The 17344-nt window shown below is 37.1% G+C and overlaps 1 protein-coding gene across 3 annotated transcripts in view; it reads right to left on the bottom strand.

Annotated features, from left to right (window-relative positions):
- TRIM24 (tripartite motif containing 24) overlaps positions 1-17344 on the bottom strand; it is a 64528-nt gene that overhangs the window by 15245 nt on the left and 31939 nt on the right. For all 3 annotated transcript variants that reach the window (XM_061371963.1, XM_061371964.1, XM_061371965.1), the window contains exons 3-9: positions 11975-12122; positions 9785-9917; positions 8417-8533; positions 7155-7269; positions 6314-6460; positions 4184-4301; positions 611-876 (exon numbers count right to left, since the gene is read on the bottom strand). In XM_061371963.1, the coding sequence (XP_061227947.1) occupies positions 611-876; positions 4184-4301; positions 6314-6460; positions 7155-7269; positions 8417-8533; positions 9785-9917; positions 11975-12122 (1044 nt within the window). The remainder of the gene's footprint in view (positions 1-610; positions 877-4183; positions 4302-6313; positions 6461-7154; positions 7270-8416; positions 8534-9784; positions 9918-11974; positions 12123-17344) is intronic.

Genomic DNA, 17344 nt, shown 5'->3' on the forward strand with positions numbered 1-17344 from the left:
CAATTCTGCAAGTTAGGTGATACATATTCAGTGTTCCACACATTTTTACTAAGTGGACCTTTTAAAGTTCTGAAACCCTTAAAAAATTAGATGCCGGCAAATAGTACCACACCGTTAATCTGAATGATCGCACAACACTCTGATTTTCAATGTTAAAAAAAAAAAAGATGGGTTTGAATTATTCTGGTATAATAAATGCAGATGCATGACAAGAGCCAATGAGAGCATTACCAACTTTTAAAGTTACATGGGAGAATCACAAAGTTCTGTGCAAAAACACCTTGGAAAAAAATTAATGACAGATTCACCTTTCAATCATTTGAGAAAAAACCAAAATATGTAACTCAGCACTATACACGGTTGGATAACATATGTTGTTTTTTATTTATTTACAAAAGTAGGCTAAGTGCTACCGCACAGGCAAGTTTAAAGTGCTGATTCAACTCTCTGTGAAGAAAACGTTCCATAACCTATTTTACACAGCCATATGCTATGAAGATATCTGTAGTTATGTATCTAGACTTAATTTCTTTCTCTTTTCTTATCTTTCTTTATTTTCTCCTTCACTGCTATGGAAAAAGACTCTCCTCTGGGACCAGTCATAACTTACCTGATGAGTAGCTGGAGGCTGCTGCATGGTTCCCGGCATTCTTGGATTTGGTAAACTTACTGGACCTGCTCTGCGCTGAGCTTGCTGTCTCTGAGCCATGACCTGTTGCTGCATGTGCTGAAGTCGGAGCTGGGCTAAGCTTATCTGAGTTGGGAACTTGGAGAGCTGATTTGAAGGTAAGCTGCCTGGCGGCTGCAAGTTTGTTTCCATCACAGGGTTCTTGGGCACATGTGGTGGGGTTTCTTTATCTTCAATTACCAAAGAACCTAGTTTAAACCAGATAAATAGAATATGAAAATACTGTAATAAGCAAAAATGTTATTTTTTCCACATTTAGTTCCTTTTATACCATGCTGTCATCATTCATTAATGTAAAGAATGGATAAACATGAGCTAGAGGGCTCCCATTGATTTTGTTTCCCTGAAAAGTAATGGGTGTATTTTGAAGCAAACTGTCTTATGTTACAGCCTCCTCTATATGGTAGATTCCCCTAGAAAAAGTGTCCTGGCCTCTCCAGAAGAGCAAGAGAGCAAAGGGAAAAGGGTATCCTGATACAATCTGATAAAAACCAAATGATAAAAAAAAAATAAAACTTAACTGTATCCTAAAACTTAAAGGATCACAGTATCTTTCTGGCCTCTAAATTAACATCATGGAACACTCAAATGATACTTTCAGTTGCTACACACCACCAGTTCAAGGATGTCATGGGCACCTCCAGGAAACATTTTCTCTCCACTGACTTAGAAGGAACTATGACTCGACAGGAACTTTTAGAAGTGAACGCTGGGTGACAGATTTTATCTTAAAACGTATATAGCGTGGTTACACAAAACTTCCATGTAAAGTTCAGGATACCTCATCCAAAGAAACATGAATTCCAACTAGAACAGAGTTTGGTTTGATTCAAGGGAAGAGCACACTGTACAGTAAAAGATAGAGACACTGTCTTTGTTTAAAACACAGTTAAGTTGGGAAAGTTATGGCCCAAGATGAGCTAAAAAAATTCCAGTTATTTTTGGAAGGCTGCACAACAGCTTTTCAATGCAAGTGGGAGATAAACAACTCATACTCCCTTCTCTCCAAGAGATTCAGGGCTGCTTCCCAGGAGAGTTCACTTCATGAGGTGGGTATGGCACATGACAGTTTGACAATCCCTGTTACAGCAAAACTTGAAATCACTCTGCAGCTTCTCTCCTCCTCTCTCTGTGGATCCTGTGCAGTTTAGCCTGCTCATTTTGGGGCAGATTATCTGAAGGAGGAGGAAAAACTGCTTGCATTTCGTATTCTTTTCATCCTAAGAGCTGAGAAGCTGAGTAGCATCAGCCTGGTGCCCCATCTAGACACAGGCACAGAAGGAATCTAGGCCAGTCAACATAATGTGGCACAGAAGAGGTCAGAAAGCTAACATCAACAATACTATTCCTATATTGACACTTGGTAGTTTTGGTGTTGCATATGTTTTAATTATGACTCTACCACATCAGTTATTAACAAAGAAATTAAACACATTAAAACTGAAAAACCCTACCAACCTATTCCCTAACACCCTTTATTAAGTTCGTAACAGGTCCAGTCCATGTTTCCCATAAAGTGAGCAGAGTAAACTGAAAATTAATACTACTGTTTCCTATACACAACTGTATGAAATATTCCACTACAGTCAAAATAGAGCTGTTAATTTTCTGTCTCTGCAAAAGGAACTGCCTTGACAGAGAATGGTATTGACAATACTACAGTCAACTGTCAAACCCATACCACACTTTTATTCTGTTCTCTCCAAGTCTAATCACACCTTCAAATGTCTTTAGAGACTTAAGACCTGTGGTATAGCTACTTACCCAAAGGTAGTACTGAGAATGATTCCCTTCCATTATTCTAAGCAAACCAACGATGGGTTATCATACAATTTATGGAATCAAAACATTTTAAGTGATTTTTTTCCCTAAATACATTCTGAAGAGCTATCCTATTAGTGGGCAGGTGCTATCACTCTGTCAGCAACATGCAGCCTGACTAGAATTCAAGCCATTCAAGCCAAGTTGTTTCTTTACTCAGACTTAATTTTTTCTTCAGGGGTTCTTAAATCTGGTTTATCTACAGAAATTGAACATGTTTGACCATAAACGTAACAGCCTAAAAGTTCTGATTTCTGAAACCAGGTAGATAAAACCAGAACACATTTATCTGTCACTGTTACAAGAACTCCTATGTTGATCTATACAGGTGTCATCTCTATGGTAGCACTTTTTAGAATTTAAGGGAACATATTTAAGCATCTCATTGAATAAACAAATTTTCTTAAAAGAGCCAAAAAACAAAACACATGAAAAAGGCCCCTCTTGGCAAGCATCATTTCAGTTTAGCAGCAGTTCACAATTATTACCACGCAGCTTGACAGTTTGTTTCTGGAAACAAGAGATCCACTTTCAGTTCCTTTCCCAAAGAAAATTACAGAGAAGAAACTTGGAGACTTTCCCTGCTACCGTCCAATGTCCCAGGGTGTGGGAAAAGGAGCTTGTTCACCTTAAAGCACTGCTGTAACGCTTTCTTTCTCTACCTTTGTAGAGAATCGCACATTTGCACCTCTGTAGAGGTTACTGTACTTCCTGATAAAAGGCAGAAAAAGGTCTCACAGGTATCTCACAAAGCATTCTGCACATGACAGAAAAACAAAATGCCCATCAAGCTACCAATGGAGAGAGAAAGGAAGCACAAGAGCAGTCAAAAACCTAAAAAGCTCCCTAAGTTTTAATTCCTGTTCCTAAGCTAACGAATTCCTATGGTTATCTCCATTAAACTCAGGATTTCAGGCAATCACACAAGCTTCCAGGTTCTGGAATTCACCAGTACCATAAAAATCTAGCAACTCAGGGTTGCAAGAAAAAGAAAAATGTAGAAACTAGTTTGGAAACTATATCAAAATCTATTAAGGTAATGAAGATGAAGTACATTTGCAAATCTGTTAAAAACATGCTTTCTTAAGATTGCACCCCACAACTTCACAATCTAAAAAGCCAGACAACTTTTTGAAGTTATGAAGAAAGGTGTTCTCTTCCCTGCTATTCTGGTTTTCTTTGGTATATTCTTCCCTTCTCTTCATCTCAGTTCTGCAAGGCTTATTGTTCAGCTTGACAGGGCAGCAAATGGGGGTTCTTGGACATTTATGCTGCTGCTATGGATTTCATCTTGGGAAGATTGGACTGAAAGAGATGAAAGGGCTGGAAGATGCAGAATGAGGATGACTTCTGAAATCCTTTCTTAGGATGTGAAGTAGGGTTATAGGTTGTGCTCCTTGTTTCATTGTATTGCCCAGTAAACGGAAAGTTTCTATTTTTACCACCACATGTACCATTAAAGCAGCGCAAGATTGTTAATACTTTATCATAAGTATTCATGAACAATACTTTTTCTCCATACAACACGCTTTAAATGTCTTCTATAGACAAGGAAATAAATCTAACAAAGTAAATCAAGAACTGAATAGTGCGGAGGCTATTTATCTTCACAAAAAGAAAGCTGCTTTCAAAATGGGATCAAGACGCCAAAGGGCTAATAAAACTTTATCATACCTAGATTGAAAATATTTTGAGCCCAGAAGCTAGGATCACAGTGAAACTGGATGGTATTGTTAGTCACTGGTGAAGCATCACACCTTGCTCGGAGAAGATACCGTAATCGATATGTAATCTAGAATGGGAATAAAACAAGATTATTTTTTTCTCTGGCGTCAGAGCCATGTATCCGAACTGCATAAAAGGCCCTTAACAAAAAGCACAAAACAATCAAACAAAAACACCATCACCACAAAAACTCCGTACTCCCCAAAATAAAAAAGCACAAACCAAGAAAATAAACAAAAAAACCCCAACAACACAACTGAACAAGCCCCTAGAGAACTGAGGTGAAAAAGGAATTTATCCAAGCTACAAATAAAGGAGGTGTTCTCAACCTTTTTCCCTTATTCCTAGAGTAGTTCTAAAAGCAATCAACTGCAGAAAAAAAAACCACACATTTTTCCCTTGTAGAAATACAAATACTTCCACAAACTTGGTCATTACATTCAATAACTTAAACTACTTGCAAGTGAAGTACAGATTCACATAACCATTGTTGTTCTGTTTTTCCCCAAACCTACGCTAGCCCATTCATTTTTCTTTCAAAGAAAAGTATCACCTCCTTTTGGCAACCAGCATCACCACAAAGGTTTTTCCTTTTCCCTGTAATAAGTTTTAAGTTTTCTTCAGATCCAAACAGCTTCAGTCACCTTGGTTCCAAAGGACTGGACTATGATCATATTACACAAACAGAAGACTCCATCAAATGCTCAGTATTTATCTAGTTCCCAGGAAGAAAGTATTTTCTCACAGCTGTTTCAATAGAAATAGCTAACAAGGGCACTAGATTAACAACCAGCAGATACAGGAAAAACAACACTTCTATACCTATTTTTCTTAAATAATAGATGATTTCCTGGAAAACTTCTTATTTTCTTAAAATTACACTAGTTATCTTTTACATGAGATTTTTATAAGAGGTTCCAGTTTACAAGTTTTTTCTTTCAATTTTAGACAGGTCAGTTTTAGACCAAATACAAAAGCATTTAGCAAGACTTCAATATTTTCTATGACCATGGAAAATTTTAAGTAACTACTATTTTGAATATAGATTTCCTAGGATTTCTATATATACTACCAGAATCAAGTAACTACACTATAGAAATTCCAGTCCTGTCACTAACACTGCTTGCACACCGTTCTTGTCATAGCTTGTTCCACATATTCCTCTTACTGTGCACACACACATATATATTGTTGATAAACTCATGAGCAGACTACTTACCTCCTGTAAGTAACAGTAGTAGCTACCAGTGTTTTGTTCATGCCAGGTGACTAGGCTGGCAAACTGATGTCTTTCAGCAAATCAGTTAGTGTGCTCTTTCCCTGAAGCCCAGACATTACTTCCTAAATCTCAACTACATTGAAGTCTGCTGAGCATTACTCCCTCCTACTTTCAAGTGGCTGGATATGCTGGAGCAGAAGTCTTACAGGCTCTCTATGCATCACTGTTCAGGAACAGATTTTCCAGTGTCCACAGACAGGACAGCTACTCAATTCCCAGATAACACCAACTTTCAGCAAAAAAAAACAAACCCAGGAGCCTAAAGCTTATCTGTTCTTTTGAAAAAATATTTCTCATGTGTTGAGGTCTTATGGGCTCAAAGCTCTTTTTCTTCAAACGCATGTTTATAAACTTAAGATGCCTGCAACATAACTTGTTTTCTCACTCACACAGAAGTCTTTGTAGCAACACTAAGCAGCTATAAACAATGTGACTCAGACTGACGTTATTTTTCTCTACTCAATTAAAAAAACATGACTGGCTGAGGCAGTACAAGGCAGGCAAAATGAGTTTAACTACTTGAAGTTGATAAAACCAAGTAATATTCTGCTGTCTGCTATAGACTACAGCATTTTAATGAGTATCAAAAAATAATTCCAAATTATTAGAAACATTCTGTATTTATGTTTAAGAGAAAACTGAAATCTGTACACAAATACACCTATTGGTAGAGAGTTATTAGAAAGTCTAATTTCCTAGCATTACTGACAAGTGTGTGTGTGTGTGTGTGCGCGCACGCATGTGAGAGAGACTAACAACAGTCTCTAAGTAAATGGAGAGAGCTATTGTTCTAACCTTACCAAGCGTTTGCTGTACAGTAGTGCTGTGCTGCTCCCACTGGAGACTGCCCATTTGGAAAAATTCATGACGTGTTCCAGCTGCTTAGAGAGACCTGCCACTTCCTGTTGTTGCTGAAGAAGTTTCATTCGATGCTCTTTTGCCAGGGTCTACAAATGCAAATGCAGTTCCAGTCAACGGGTTCAATTTACAGTTAACGGGCATTAGCTTTCATGTTTCTAATTCACAATGATAGCTTAGCTCTTCTAAAGAGCATTCCTGCCCCCAACTGCAGCTATCAAACAGAAAAGTCAGTATACATTTATTCAAGATATCAGGGCTTCCTGTACATATTCCCGTATTCTCTTATGATACATTTTCACATACATACAAGCCTCCCTGTGCGCACACACTCTTTTGAAAAAAAGAGTTGGAGGTAGTATTTTTCCAGGTATTCATTCTAGACAATTCTCTACTTTGGTTGGTCACTGGATTGATGAATTTATGGAAAATTCTGATGGAAATACTTTTCATGCACAACACGAATTGTAAAAGCACGGAGAAAGAAACTGAGCTCAAAGGCAGCCCTGATTCACAAAGCATGGAACACATAACAGTTACAAACAGAACAACTGCCACCCCCTAAACACAAACATTCCTGTCCTCCCTCATCAAAATCCCACTTGGTCATATAGCTTTTGTGGGACATCTCTGTACTTTGGAACTGTGACAGGACATGCACAGGTGGCTGATACTAGACATCAATTTTATTTTAGAATCATCTAGATTGGATTTTTTAATGTGAATCTACAAAAAAAATAGATATGAAGACTGATTTTTTTCTTATGATAGAAATTAGATTACCTCCAACTGATGCAGCAAAGCTTTTCCTTTTTTATTTATTTCCACCATCAGTGTAAATATGGCAACTTTAATATCTTGTTCCACCTGCTTTTGATTCTGATTCACTTCAAGAATTCTGTAAGTAGACAGCATAGAAAACAGTGTTTTTTAGTTCACAAATCCACCGAATCCCCTCTACTCTGTTGCTGAGACTACAATATTTCTTGGTCATATGCACTAATTAATACATATACCATCAGATACTTATGGTCAGGAAAATTACTGGGAGAAATAGAAAGAACAAGTAACAGTAAGCTATGATAAAATTAGCTGGTGGCAAATTCCAGCGCTGTAAGTCTGTAAAATTACTGACATGTGCCACTGATAAAAAAATAAATGCTTACTGGAACTAAAATTCTTGATTTTTAATGGTCCAGTACATTTCTTGAATAGTTGTAGCAATCAAAACTGTTTAAGTCTAACTCCTATCTAAGGTAGAATGATACTCCAGAAACAAAACAAAAAAAAACCCAATAAACAAACAGATTTTCCAATTTAGCTATTTCAACAACAGTGGTCAAACTTGTAACAGCAAATCATCATCTTACATAGTGAAAACCACTACTGCTAATATACAAGGCAGAATAATGACTCAGATGCAGCAAAACAGAAGGATGTTTGCTGGCTTTTTCCACCTCCACCATACTCAAAGACAGGCAAAGAGAGAGGAAGAGTTCAGGTTGCACTCAACATCCCATACAGAGTTGAGTCTTCCTGGGTACTGCCTTTGAACTATGCTGAAGGAGCAGTTACAAAGGCCTACTGCAGCATGCATTTTACAGATTTATTTTTCTCCTAGGTTTGTAATACCCAGTGAATAAGGCCCCAAGCATAGAAGTATTACATAAATCTTCAAAATGTGTCACAAGCATTATGCAAACATGAGTCACAGCCTTTTGCTTTCTAAGAGGGATCTACACAGAGAAACTAATGGTGGGGAAAGAATGCAAGATGCCTTCCACAGGCTTTATTGCCTAAGTTCTGTTGCACCCAGGCTATTTGCTGCCTATAAAGTCTTCTGGCTAAGCAGAAGACTTACCTAACACAACCAAGCCCATTAAACAGGCAACAGTTACTACAGCAAACTGGAGATTTTAGTATTTCTCTTTCTGCAAGGATAAAAGGAGAGAGGTACCAAATGCACTTACCTAAACATTTCAAGGAATTACAGTGTATATAAAGTCGTCCCTGTGGCAGTTTTAACATCAAAACCTGATACATACCTGTTTTGGATTTGCTTCCCTGTATATTTTATGTACTTCGTTTTTTCCATCAATTTGGTGATTAGTGTCTCAATGATCACTTTCTGGTTCTGAAAAGCTTCCTCTATAAACTGGTACCTGTAGTAAAAACCAGTGAGAATTTACACATGCAAAATGTGCAGTTATACTTGCTAAAAAGCAGGCTGCCTTACAAAAAACTTCCTTAATTCAAGAATGATGTTGCTCAAGTCCAAAAATTTAACTGTCATCATGGAAGTACGATAGCAAACGCTGGTTTTATTTATAGTATATTTGAATTTATAGTATATTTTCTGTATTTTTTGAGAAATTTATTATTTTCATAAATATGAGGGGATATTGCAAGACAATAGCCCAATTTTAGCAAAGTAAAAATTAATGTTGTGCTGTAGTCATCACTTTGAAAATGAAAGTGCATGTAATCTATTACTTCATGCAAGATAAGGTTGTAGAAACAGAAGTGAGATTGCTGAGTCAGTAGAAGTCAGCAACATTTTAAATAAAGAAACTGGAATCATCAACAATTTGAGGGAAAAAAAGAGGTGGTACATTCTGAAAGGGATATAAATTCTAAGAAAAAGAAAATTGAAGAGGAAGACTGCAGTTCTGCAGGAGCAAGGCCAACACTTCAGCTAACTGATGTTCACCTTGTTGGGTGAGGAAGCTCTTTGGGTGGTTGCATCAGGAATAACAAGCATATTAATATTTAACCTAAGATTACATCTGTCCCATACAGGTACTGTATGTGTTAGCCAGCAAGATTAGTGTCTTGTACTCAGAAGTTGTATATAATCCTGCTTTTCAGCTTCTATGGCCAGTAAGAGACAACCAAAAACCAGCAACCCAGAGACCTGAGTGCTATAGTGTTGTCAAAACACAGTACAACCAAACTTTAGGTCAACTCTTCCATTTAAAGGGCTCTTTACAGGAAAAAAAAAAAGCCCATTTACTCCATTCTGAAATTCTTCGGTAATGTCCCATTATATAATCACCTTGTTGAAGGACAAATGAAATTGCACGTAAGTGTACAGTTGCATAACACAGCCCCTGCACTTTAAGACTCTGAAGCGCTGCATACCAACAAATACTATCCAAGCAACTTGACAGTAAAGAATGGTCTTGCACTTAAGTCACTAGGTTAATAATGGGAAGAATCAGGCTTTATTCCAAACTCACACACTCAGCCGCCACACTCTCAGATACAAACTCTCCTTATTTGTGGGCTTCATTTCTAAGCCAAAGATTTTATTTTGCACTTTTTTCACCTGACTGTATTCCATACAGTTACAATCAACTTCAGGCTATCTTCCTGTAAGTGAGTTGCATAAAACATGTACTTTATTTCAATACCTGTGCTCTTTGTGTTCTAGTAACTGACAGTCTCGGCAGGTCAACTTGTCACAGGTTTCACAATACAACTTCAACTGCTCCTTTTTGTGGTAAGGGCAAAACACAGGTCGCTGACTGGTCACACCAACTGCTTCTGTTGAATAAAGGAAGATGTCAGTCCAGCCTTCTGCAATTATTAAAGATTTGCATTCTCCTGTTTTTCCTTACCACATTCCTCAACTAGACCCTAGAAGCATGTATCAGGCCACCTAATCAAGAATATTACAGCTGTCAGCTCAAACTGCAATGCCTCACACTTGATCAAGCATGCAGTCAACACCCTCTCTCATGGAGAATGCCTAGCACCAATTTTACCATACCTTATTGTGGCCCCACAAAACTATTTACAGAAGGAGTAGCCAGTATTGTTGCAGTTGCAAAAGACATTGCACAACCAAGCAAGTTCCTTTTTCTTAAATGGGAATTAGGAGATTGCTGACTTAAGCCATTACTGTTTTCCTTCTCAGTCAAATGGCTGAAAAGGGGTCTGAGGATACCAAGACATGGGCATTCAGAAATGTACAATATACAGAACATAACAATCAGAAGTTACCAGAAGCATCCCTTCAGGTATTCTCATCCATTCTAGATGGATGAGAGGTCCTACTTCAGTTTACAGTGGGCAAATACCAAAGAGCATAGGAAACACCACCAGATGATAGATATGAAATCTGTTCTTTAGAACAGCTGAACCAACAAAACCTAATTTGTTACGAGTTAGATTGGACACTGAATTCATAAGGATTATATGGCCTCTGATGAAAACTGGCTTCACACTGCACTTGTCCTTCACTGCAGATCAGTAAGGTTTCTTTTCCACACCAATTTGTTTACTGATTTTCATGAAACATGGAAGAAGTTATTTTCAGATCTGTACCCTTCAATCCAAGTCCAATTAATTCAAAATTCTTTAAAACTGACCAGCAGAGGAGGCCTGCATGCACAGACAGCATTCCTACCACCAAGTCACACTGAACGTGACCAGCCAAACACTTCTACCTACTGCTTTTGTCCTCTCCTGAAAGTACACACAGTACTCACTTTTGATTAACCACATCTGAACGTGGGATACAGAATACAGTATATATATCCAAAGTATCATAATAGGAGCTTCCCTTTGAACAATAAAGATTATAGAAGTAAAAGCCCATGTGGCATATAAAATTCACATGACTAGATATAATGGAATGAAAATAAATATGTATTACAATACATATATTTATAATAATTTATAATAATGTACAGTCATTTATAAAAATATTTTATAAATTTACAAGATAAATCATGCAAGTCCAATGGACTCATTAGAATGCATAGAATGATAGTCAACATCCTATTATGTTTATAATTGCCTACAATGGCACTAAAACACAAGACATAAGAGGCATAAACTGAAACAAAACAGGTTCTCAAGGAATGAAAGTACAATCTTTTTAACCACAAGAACAGTCAAGATTTCTCAGAGGCTATACTGTACACGATGTCCACCCTTGTTGGTACTCAAGGCCCAAATGGATAAAGCCCTGAGCAACTTAATCTGATCTCACATTTGACTGCTTTAAGCAGGGTGGACTAGAACTGTAGACAAAAATTTGCAATCACTGTAGGTGAATGATAAAAAAAGAAAAAATCTATGTGTATTTACTGGTTTAAAACATTTTGCATAAAAATATGAAATATCAATTTCTGAAGTTTCTTGCCACTATGTAATGTATCTGACAGAAAAACAGCTGCCATGTGCTCAGGCATGACAAAGATTCCCTGTTCAATAGCTATGTTATAATGCAGCCAATGCTTAAAATAGTTTTTCTCTTTGTTAGGTGAACCATTTAAGTGATCCACTTTGATGGAGAGCTGGCAAAGAAACACCAGAATTTGTTCAGATGCTCGCAACCGTCAGCAATGTAACTGAAATAAGCGTAAGGCAGGAGACTGCTAAAACATACCCATTTGCAACCAGAAAAATAACATAGTTCCACAAATCCATATACACCAAAGTGTTACATCATAATGAATCTGTCCTTTTGCATTTACTAGAATTAAGGAATTTATTTTTTTTTATTTATCACTTTAAAAAGAAATGTGCTGGTCTACCACAGTCTTCCAATGCTGACATATATTGTTTATGAAATTATATATCAAGTATGTTACCTGGAGATACTTCCTCTTTCTGTCTCACAGTATGATCCTTTGTGAACTTAACCCTCTGGTGAGCTCTGATGCAGGTCTTGCACAGCCATTCTACACATTCCACACAAAACCCATTAGCTTCTGCATTGTCATCACAGCTTGTGCAGACCTGACATGAGAAAGGAAAGCTGGCTGTTAAAATAAATATGGAATATACATACAAGCTGTTGTTCATATATCAGTGCACTTCTACAGTTTTCTGAAAACAGTGAAATGAGAATGGAAAACTGCCTGAGGTACAGGAACACTATAAATAACTGCACAAAAGTAAGTGAATGTGACTTTTCAAAGATAGTGGTCATTTTGTCAGTGCTACTCTAAAACCTTTACTTTTTGCTCAACACTGCACGCTTAAGTCATATAATGTTTCCTATATATAATACACTTCTGTGAAATATTTACTCCAGACAGAGCATGATCAACACTGTTCCAAGTTTTTAGAGGCCTCCCTCAGTTCACACAGAAGCTTTAGTTTTGGTTTCTGTTCACCCTCTTAAGAGTTTCAGGAAGTACACACAGTACTGAACAGAAGGATACTTCTCAGGAGTCTCTGCATCACCACTTACAGAAAGCATTCCAGTTAAGCCTATAAGCAAAGCTACCCCAGAACAGATCTGCAACCAATGCATAATAATTTTCAAACTACTGCCTGTTATTTCCTGGGCCTCTCTGGACTATACCCAAGAGATTTAGGGAAAAAATAAAAATTAAAAAAAAAAAGGGAAAATAAACCTGAAAGCAGACCAAAACCTCTCTGCACAAAGTCAATACACACAAGAACAAAATCCTATGAATCCACAGTTTGAACAACAGGTTGAAAACTATGAATGAAGGACACCATCACTACACATGTCCATAGCTTATTTCATTTTTAACTCCTCCTTTAAAATGCCTCTGTAGTCATGCCTTCAAGGGTTTTTTGGTGGTAAACCCAGTGAACATGCTTATGCAGATACTTGTTCAGGTAATTACCATCCATTTCTATCAACATCTAGCGCTGCTGCAAACGAAAGCCTCAAGATCTCTGAAGATGTCTATACCCTACAGATCAGAGTGATGGAATTCTGCATGCAGGAACAACAAGGTGAAAATTTTATGTTTTAGTTTTCAGTTTGATTTAAATTAAAAAAATAAAAACATATTTAAAAAAAGCGCCAACTTCTGCACCCACACGAGATAAATGTAGGTTAAGTTAAAGAGGAAGCAAGTATTTACATCCTATGCAAATATACACGTAGAGCTATGTCCCAGTTTCCCCTTCAAGAAAAAGAGGAAAATTAGCACAGAACTTGCCTTAGGCCACATAGCAAGTTACTGACAGAACTGGAATTTGAATATAGGCGTTCCAGATTCCCAATGCTGTGCTTATTCTTCTGGATCATGTTGCCTCTCAAAGCAAGTATCTTCTGAGAAATGAAGTGAAAACACAAGGGTTGTTGACCCCTCTCTTGTCACTTGGAGTTTGAAGCAGTTCCTTTTCATTAAAGGTGACCTGCAAAGGAGAAAAAATTGGGCTTGTGCCCCTTTTTCTGTTTCTCTACAAAAAGGAGGCCTGAAAGTTTTATTTTTAAAAATCTTTTTTTTTTAATCTTCTATTTTTTTTCCTTTTTTCCCCCTGTTCTCTTCATAATAAAATTCTAATCCTATCCAGCCTAGTTGACTAGGGAGAAATACAAAAGTCAAGATGTCATTTAAAAGTCAAGAAAATGAAAGTATAGCAATTGAGAAGTTAATTGTAATCAGAAAACTGAAAAATTTTACTTGCTGTTAACTTTTTGTTTCAATGATATTTTGGAGGGGGAAAAAAAACCCCACAACAACCTACTCTTAAGGACTCAGCACAGCTTCTTGAAAAAAAAAAAAAGTCCCATTTAAAACAAGCAGGTACACTGAATGAAGCATTACTGCAATAGTACATTTTCTCTGGCAGGAAATCCTATGAAAGAAATCCCCTCCCTTCTCCTTCACCAGTCATCTTCTCCCCAGGTGCGCCAACGCAACCCTCTGCAAGACTGTGGTGTGCAACCGGATTGATTACACCACTGTAGCCCAAGGTTGGCTTACATCACCACTGCAGTGAACTACTGCAAGACAAGTGAAATTGGCCTTGTTGCCAGAGACGTTTGATTGTGCTATGCCCCCGGATAACCAGAGGTAGTTTTGCAAGCTAGACTGGAGAGCGAGGGATTGGGTATTTGTTTTTCCAGTGTAAAAAAACCCAACAAAACAACAGTGAAAACAAAATAAAGAAAAACACAACAACAAAAAAAAAAACCCAAAAACCAAACCAACAAAACCAAAAAGAAGTACTTCAGGCATTCTCTAAATCAGAAAAGCAAAACAAAGACAAAAAAAAAAAACCAACGCACCAGGGATGGGGAGAAGAGGCAGGAGCCCAATTGAAAATAATAGTAATATAAGAAACTGAAAAAAAAAAAAAACAAAACCCCAAACCAAAACCCAGATCAGCCTTTCCAGGTCACCTTTAGCAAACTTGGGCAAATAAACTTGCTACATGCCAGGGCATTTAAGTAAGTTCAAAAGATTTTTGAAGTTATTCATTCTTCCTGGATTCCAAAACCTTCATCTATTTTCTTTTTTCAATTGCCTTAGGGGCTTTTTTTCAACTGGTTTGACCTGCTATAGTTAGAATGAAGGCTGTCATTCAATAACCAATAATCAGGTGGTGCCAAATGAACTGCAATTCCTCCTTTGTAGTCTCAAATATATATATATATATATATATATATTCCAGCTTTATACACTTCAAAACCACCAAGTGGAAAAGAGACATATTTCTACAATTTTTCACAGACATCGTAACTCATGCTGTCAAAATAGCTATGCCTTCTAGGTAGAAACTAGTTTCCCTTCTACTCACTTCTTATTTGAAATACCCATTTCCAGATATACCTTGGATTTTGCTAGAGAACTCTCAGTTATTAGAATAAGTCATATAGCCAAAGTACATGAAGTACAATTACTACAAATATTTGCTGTGCTCTTACAAAACACAAAACTTATTTCATTCTTATTTCTGTGACTCATACAAGGAACGCTTCAATGATTTCAATGAAAACTCTCCCTAGTTAACCTGTAAGCCTTTATTCTGGTTGGACAGATATTTATTTTTAATTGAGTTTCCCTTGTAATTATATTTAATTCAGTTACTAGTTCTAGTATTTATAACCCCGGGAAGTGTTCATTCAGCCTTCATTCACATGTAACGAAAGCTGAAATTACTCAGCATGTTGCAGGTAAGTACCATTTTTTCTGTTGTAAAAGCTTATATATTTACTTAAAAACAGAATTACTTGCAAGGAGTTGAGATAATAAAACTGTCTTTTCAACTACTGTAGTAACTAACCACTCTTTCAAATAAATATACTTTGATTATTAAAGAGATTAAATGAGCAAGCAAAGGTTTCCAAGTTTCAAAGGAAGAGAGCAAAGTAGTCCAGTGGAATATTCCGTGAACTAACATTCCAAGCTTAACCAGTGTAAATTAGATGCAATTGTTTCCTTCATTGGATACTGTCCTGGTTTTGGCTGGGCTAGTTAATTTTCTTCCTAATAGCTGGTGCAGTTCTATGTTCCAGCTTTAGTCTGAGAACAATACTGACAACACATCAACGCTAAGTAATGCTTAAACTCTGATCAAGGACTTTTCAGTCTCTCATGCTCTACCAGTAAGTAGGGGCACAAGAAGCCAGTAGGAAGCAGAGACAGGACACCTGACCCAAACTAGCCAAAGGGGCTACAGCACATCATGCCCACTATATAAACTGGGAGGAGTTACCTGGAAGGGCAGATCATTCTCAAGGATGGAGATCTGTCAGTAGGTGGTGAGGAATTGTACTGTGCATCACTTGTGTTTATTGGGTTTTATTCCTCTTTCATTCTCCCCTTTTCATTACCATTATTTATTTCCATTATTAAACTATTCTTATCTCAACCCATGAATTTTACCTTTTTCTGATTCTCCTCCCCATCCCACCAGGGGAGGATGGGAATGAGTGAGCAGCTGTGCGGTCCTTAAATGCCAGCTGGGGTTAAACTACAGTAGATCCAAAAAACATTGATGCTAATAGTTATGTAACTACCTCATGGCGCATACACAATTACCAAAGATAGCACCTGGGACAGTCTCCCCTATACGTAACTCTAAATACGAACCACATGTTGATGTCTCAAAAATGCATGAATCCCAATCAACATATTGTCCTTTCCCCAACATCTGATCATCAGCTGCTTCTCTTCAAAGCACAACAAAACCTTATCATGACTTGAGTATATTACTCACTGCCAGTGGGCATTGCTACAGCTTTAATAAGCTATTTAGCATACTAGTTCTTTGGAAGAATACATGGTGGAAGAATACATGGATGGTACCATATAAAACTAGATAAACTTTTTATTCTAGATTGTCCTCGTTAATTACTCTATTATGCCAGTCACACTTGCTGTCTTACTATCCAGATCTAGGAAGAGATCTGGACTTGTACCTTGTCAGTATCTCACAAAGTCCAGCTGTTCCTCATTCCTACTATAACATTTCAAACTCTCAGGTCAGTAACTGGTAAAGATACAGAAAGTGTTCTTACGATCAAAAATGATTTTACATATGTTATCTTTTGGACACAGAAGCTGAAGAATTAGGACCTAGACTAAAATGCATTACTCTATATGCTGCAGCAACATCAGTTATCACTATGATCTTCTCTTCTGCATCAATCTCATACTTTGCATTTTTATTTTCATGGCTTTCCACATATATTAAACAATTTTCTTCTATTAAGTTCCTAGATTTCCTTCACTTGTCTACCCTTTAGTCTTACTCAAGTTTAGCATTTGCTTCAGTAACATTTCTTGGGCTTGAAAATCCTTTGCACTCACTTTCATGAATCAAGTATAATTAATTTGTTTTTTTACTTCTCTCTAGCATTCAGTACTTTTGCTGAGACATTTAGTAAATCACAATGTGAAAAAATTATAAAGGATCTGCTCTTCCCCAGTATTTAAGTTCCAGCTGCCTGCAACCTACAATGATTATTTGAGAAAGATCAGAAATGCATTTCCCATTAGTCTCTCTTCTTCTGGAAAGCTTACTATGCTAATAGCCAGCACAAAACTCTTAATGTTCTCTAACGTTAGCCAGGAAATTCCTTGCAGAACACATACTAGGGACTTTTACACTTTCTTTATGTTTACTTCTTTTGCTACTAAAGTTTGCAGTAGTAATTGCTAGAAAGCATAGCTATGTAAGCAGAGTACTAAGCTGCCAAAATCAGGCTCAGGTAAGATAAACATGATTTTAGACAGATGGATAGC

The sequence above is a fragment of the Neopsephotus bourkii genome, unplaced genomic scaffold (genome assembly GCF_033783945.1).
Source record: "Neopsephotus bourkii isolate Nb327-2 ecotype Australia unplaced genomic scaffold, CSIRO-AGI_Nbou_v1 NB_1589, whole genome shotgun sequence".
Lineage (NCBI taxonomy): Eukaryota > Metazoa > Chordata > Aves > Psittaciformes > Psittacidae > Neopsephotus > Neopsephotus bourkii.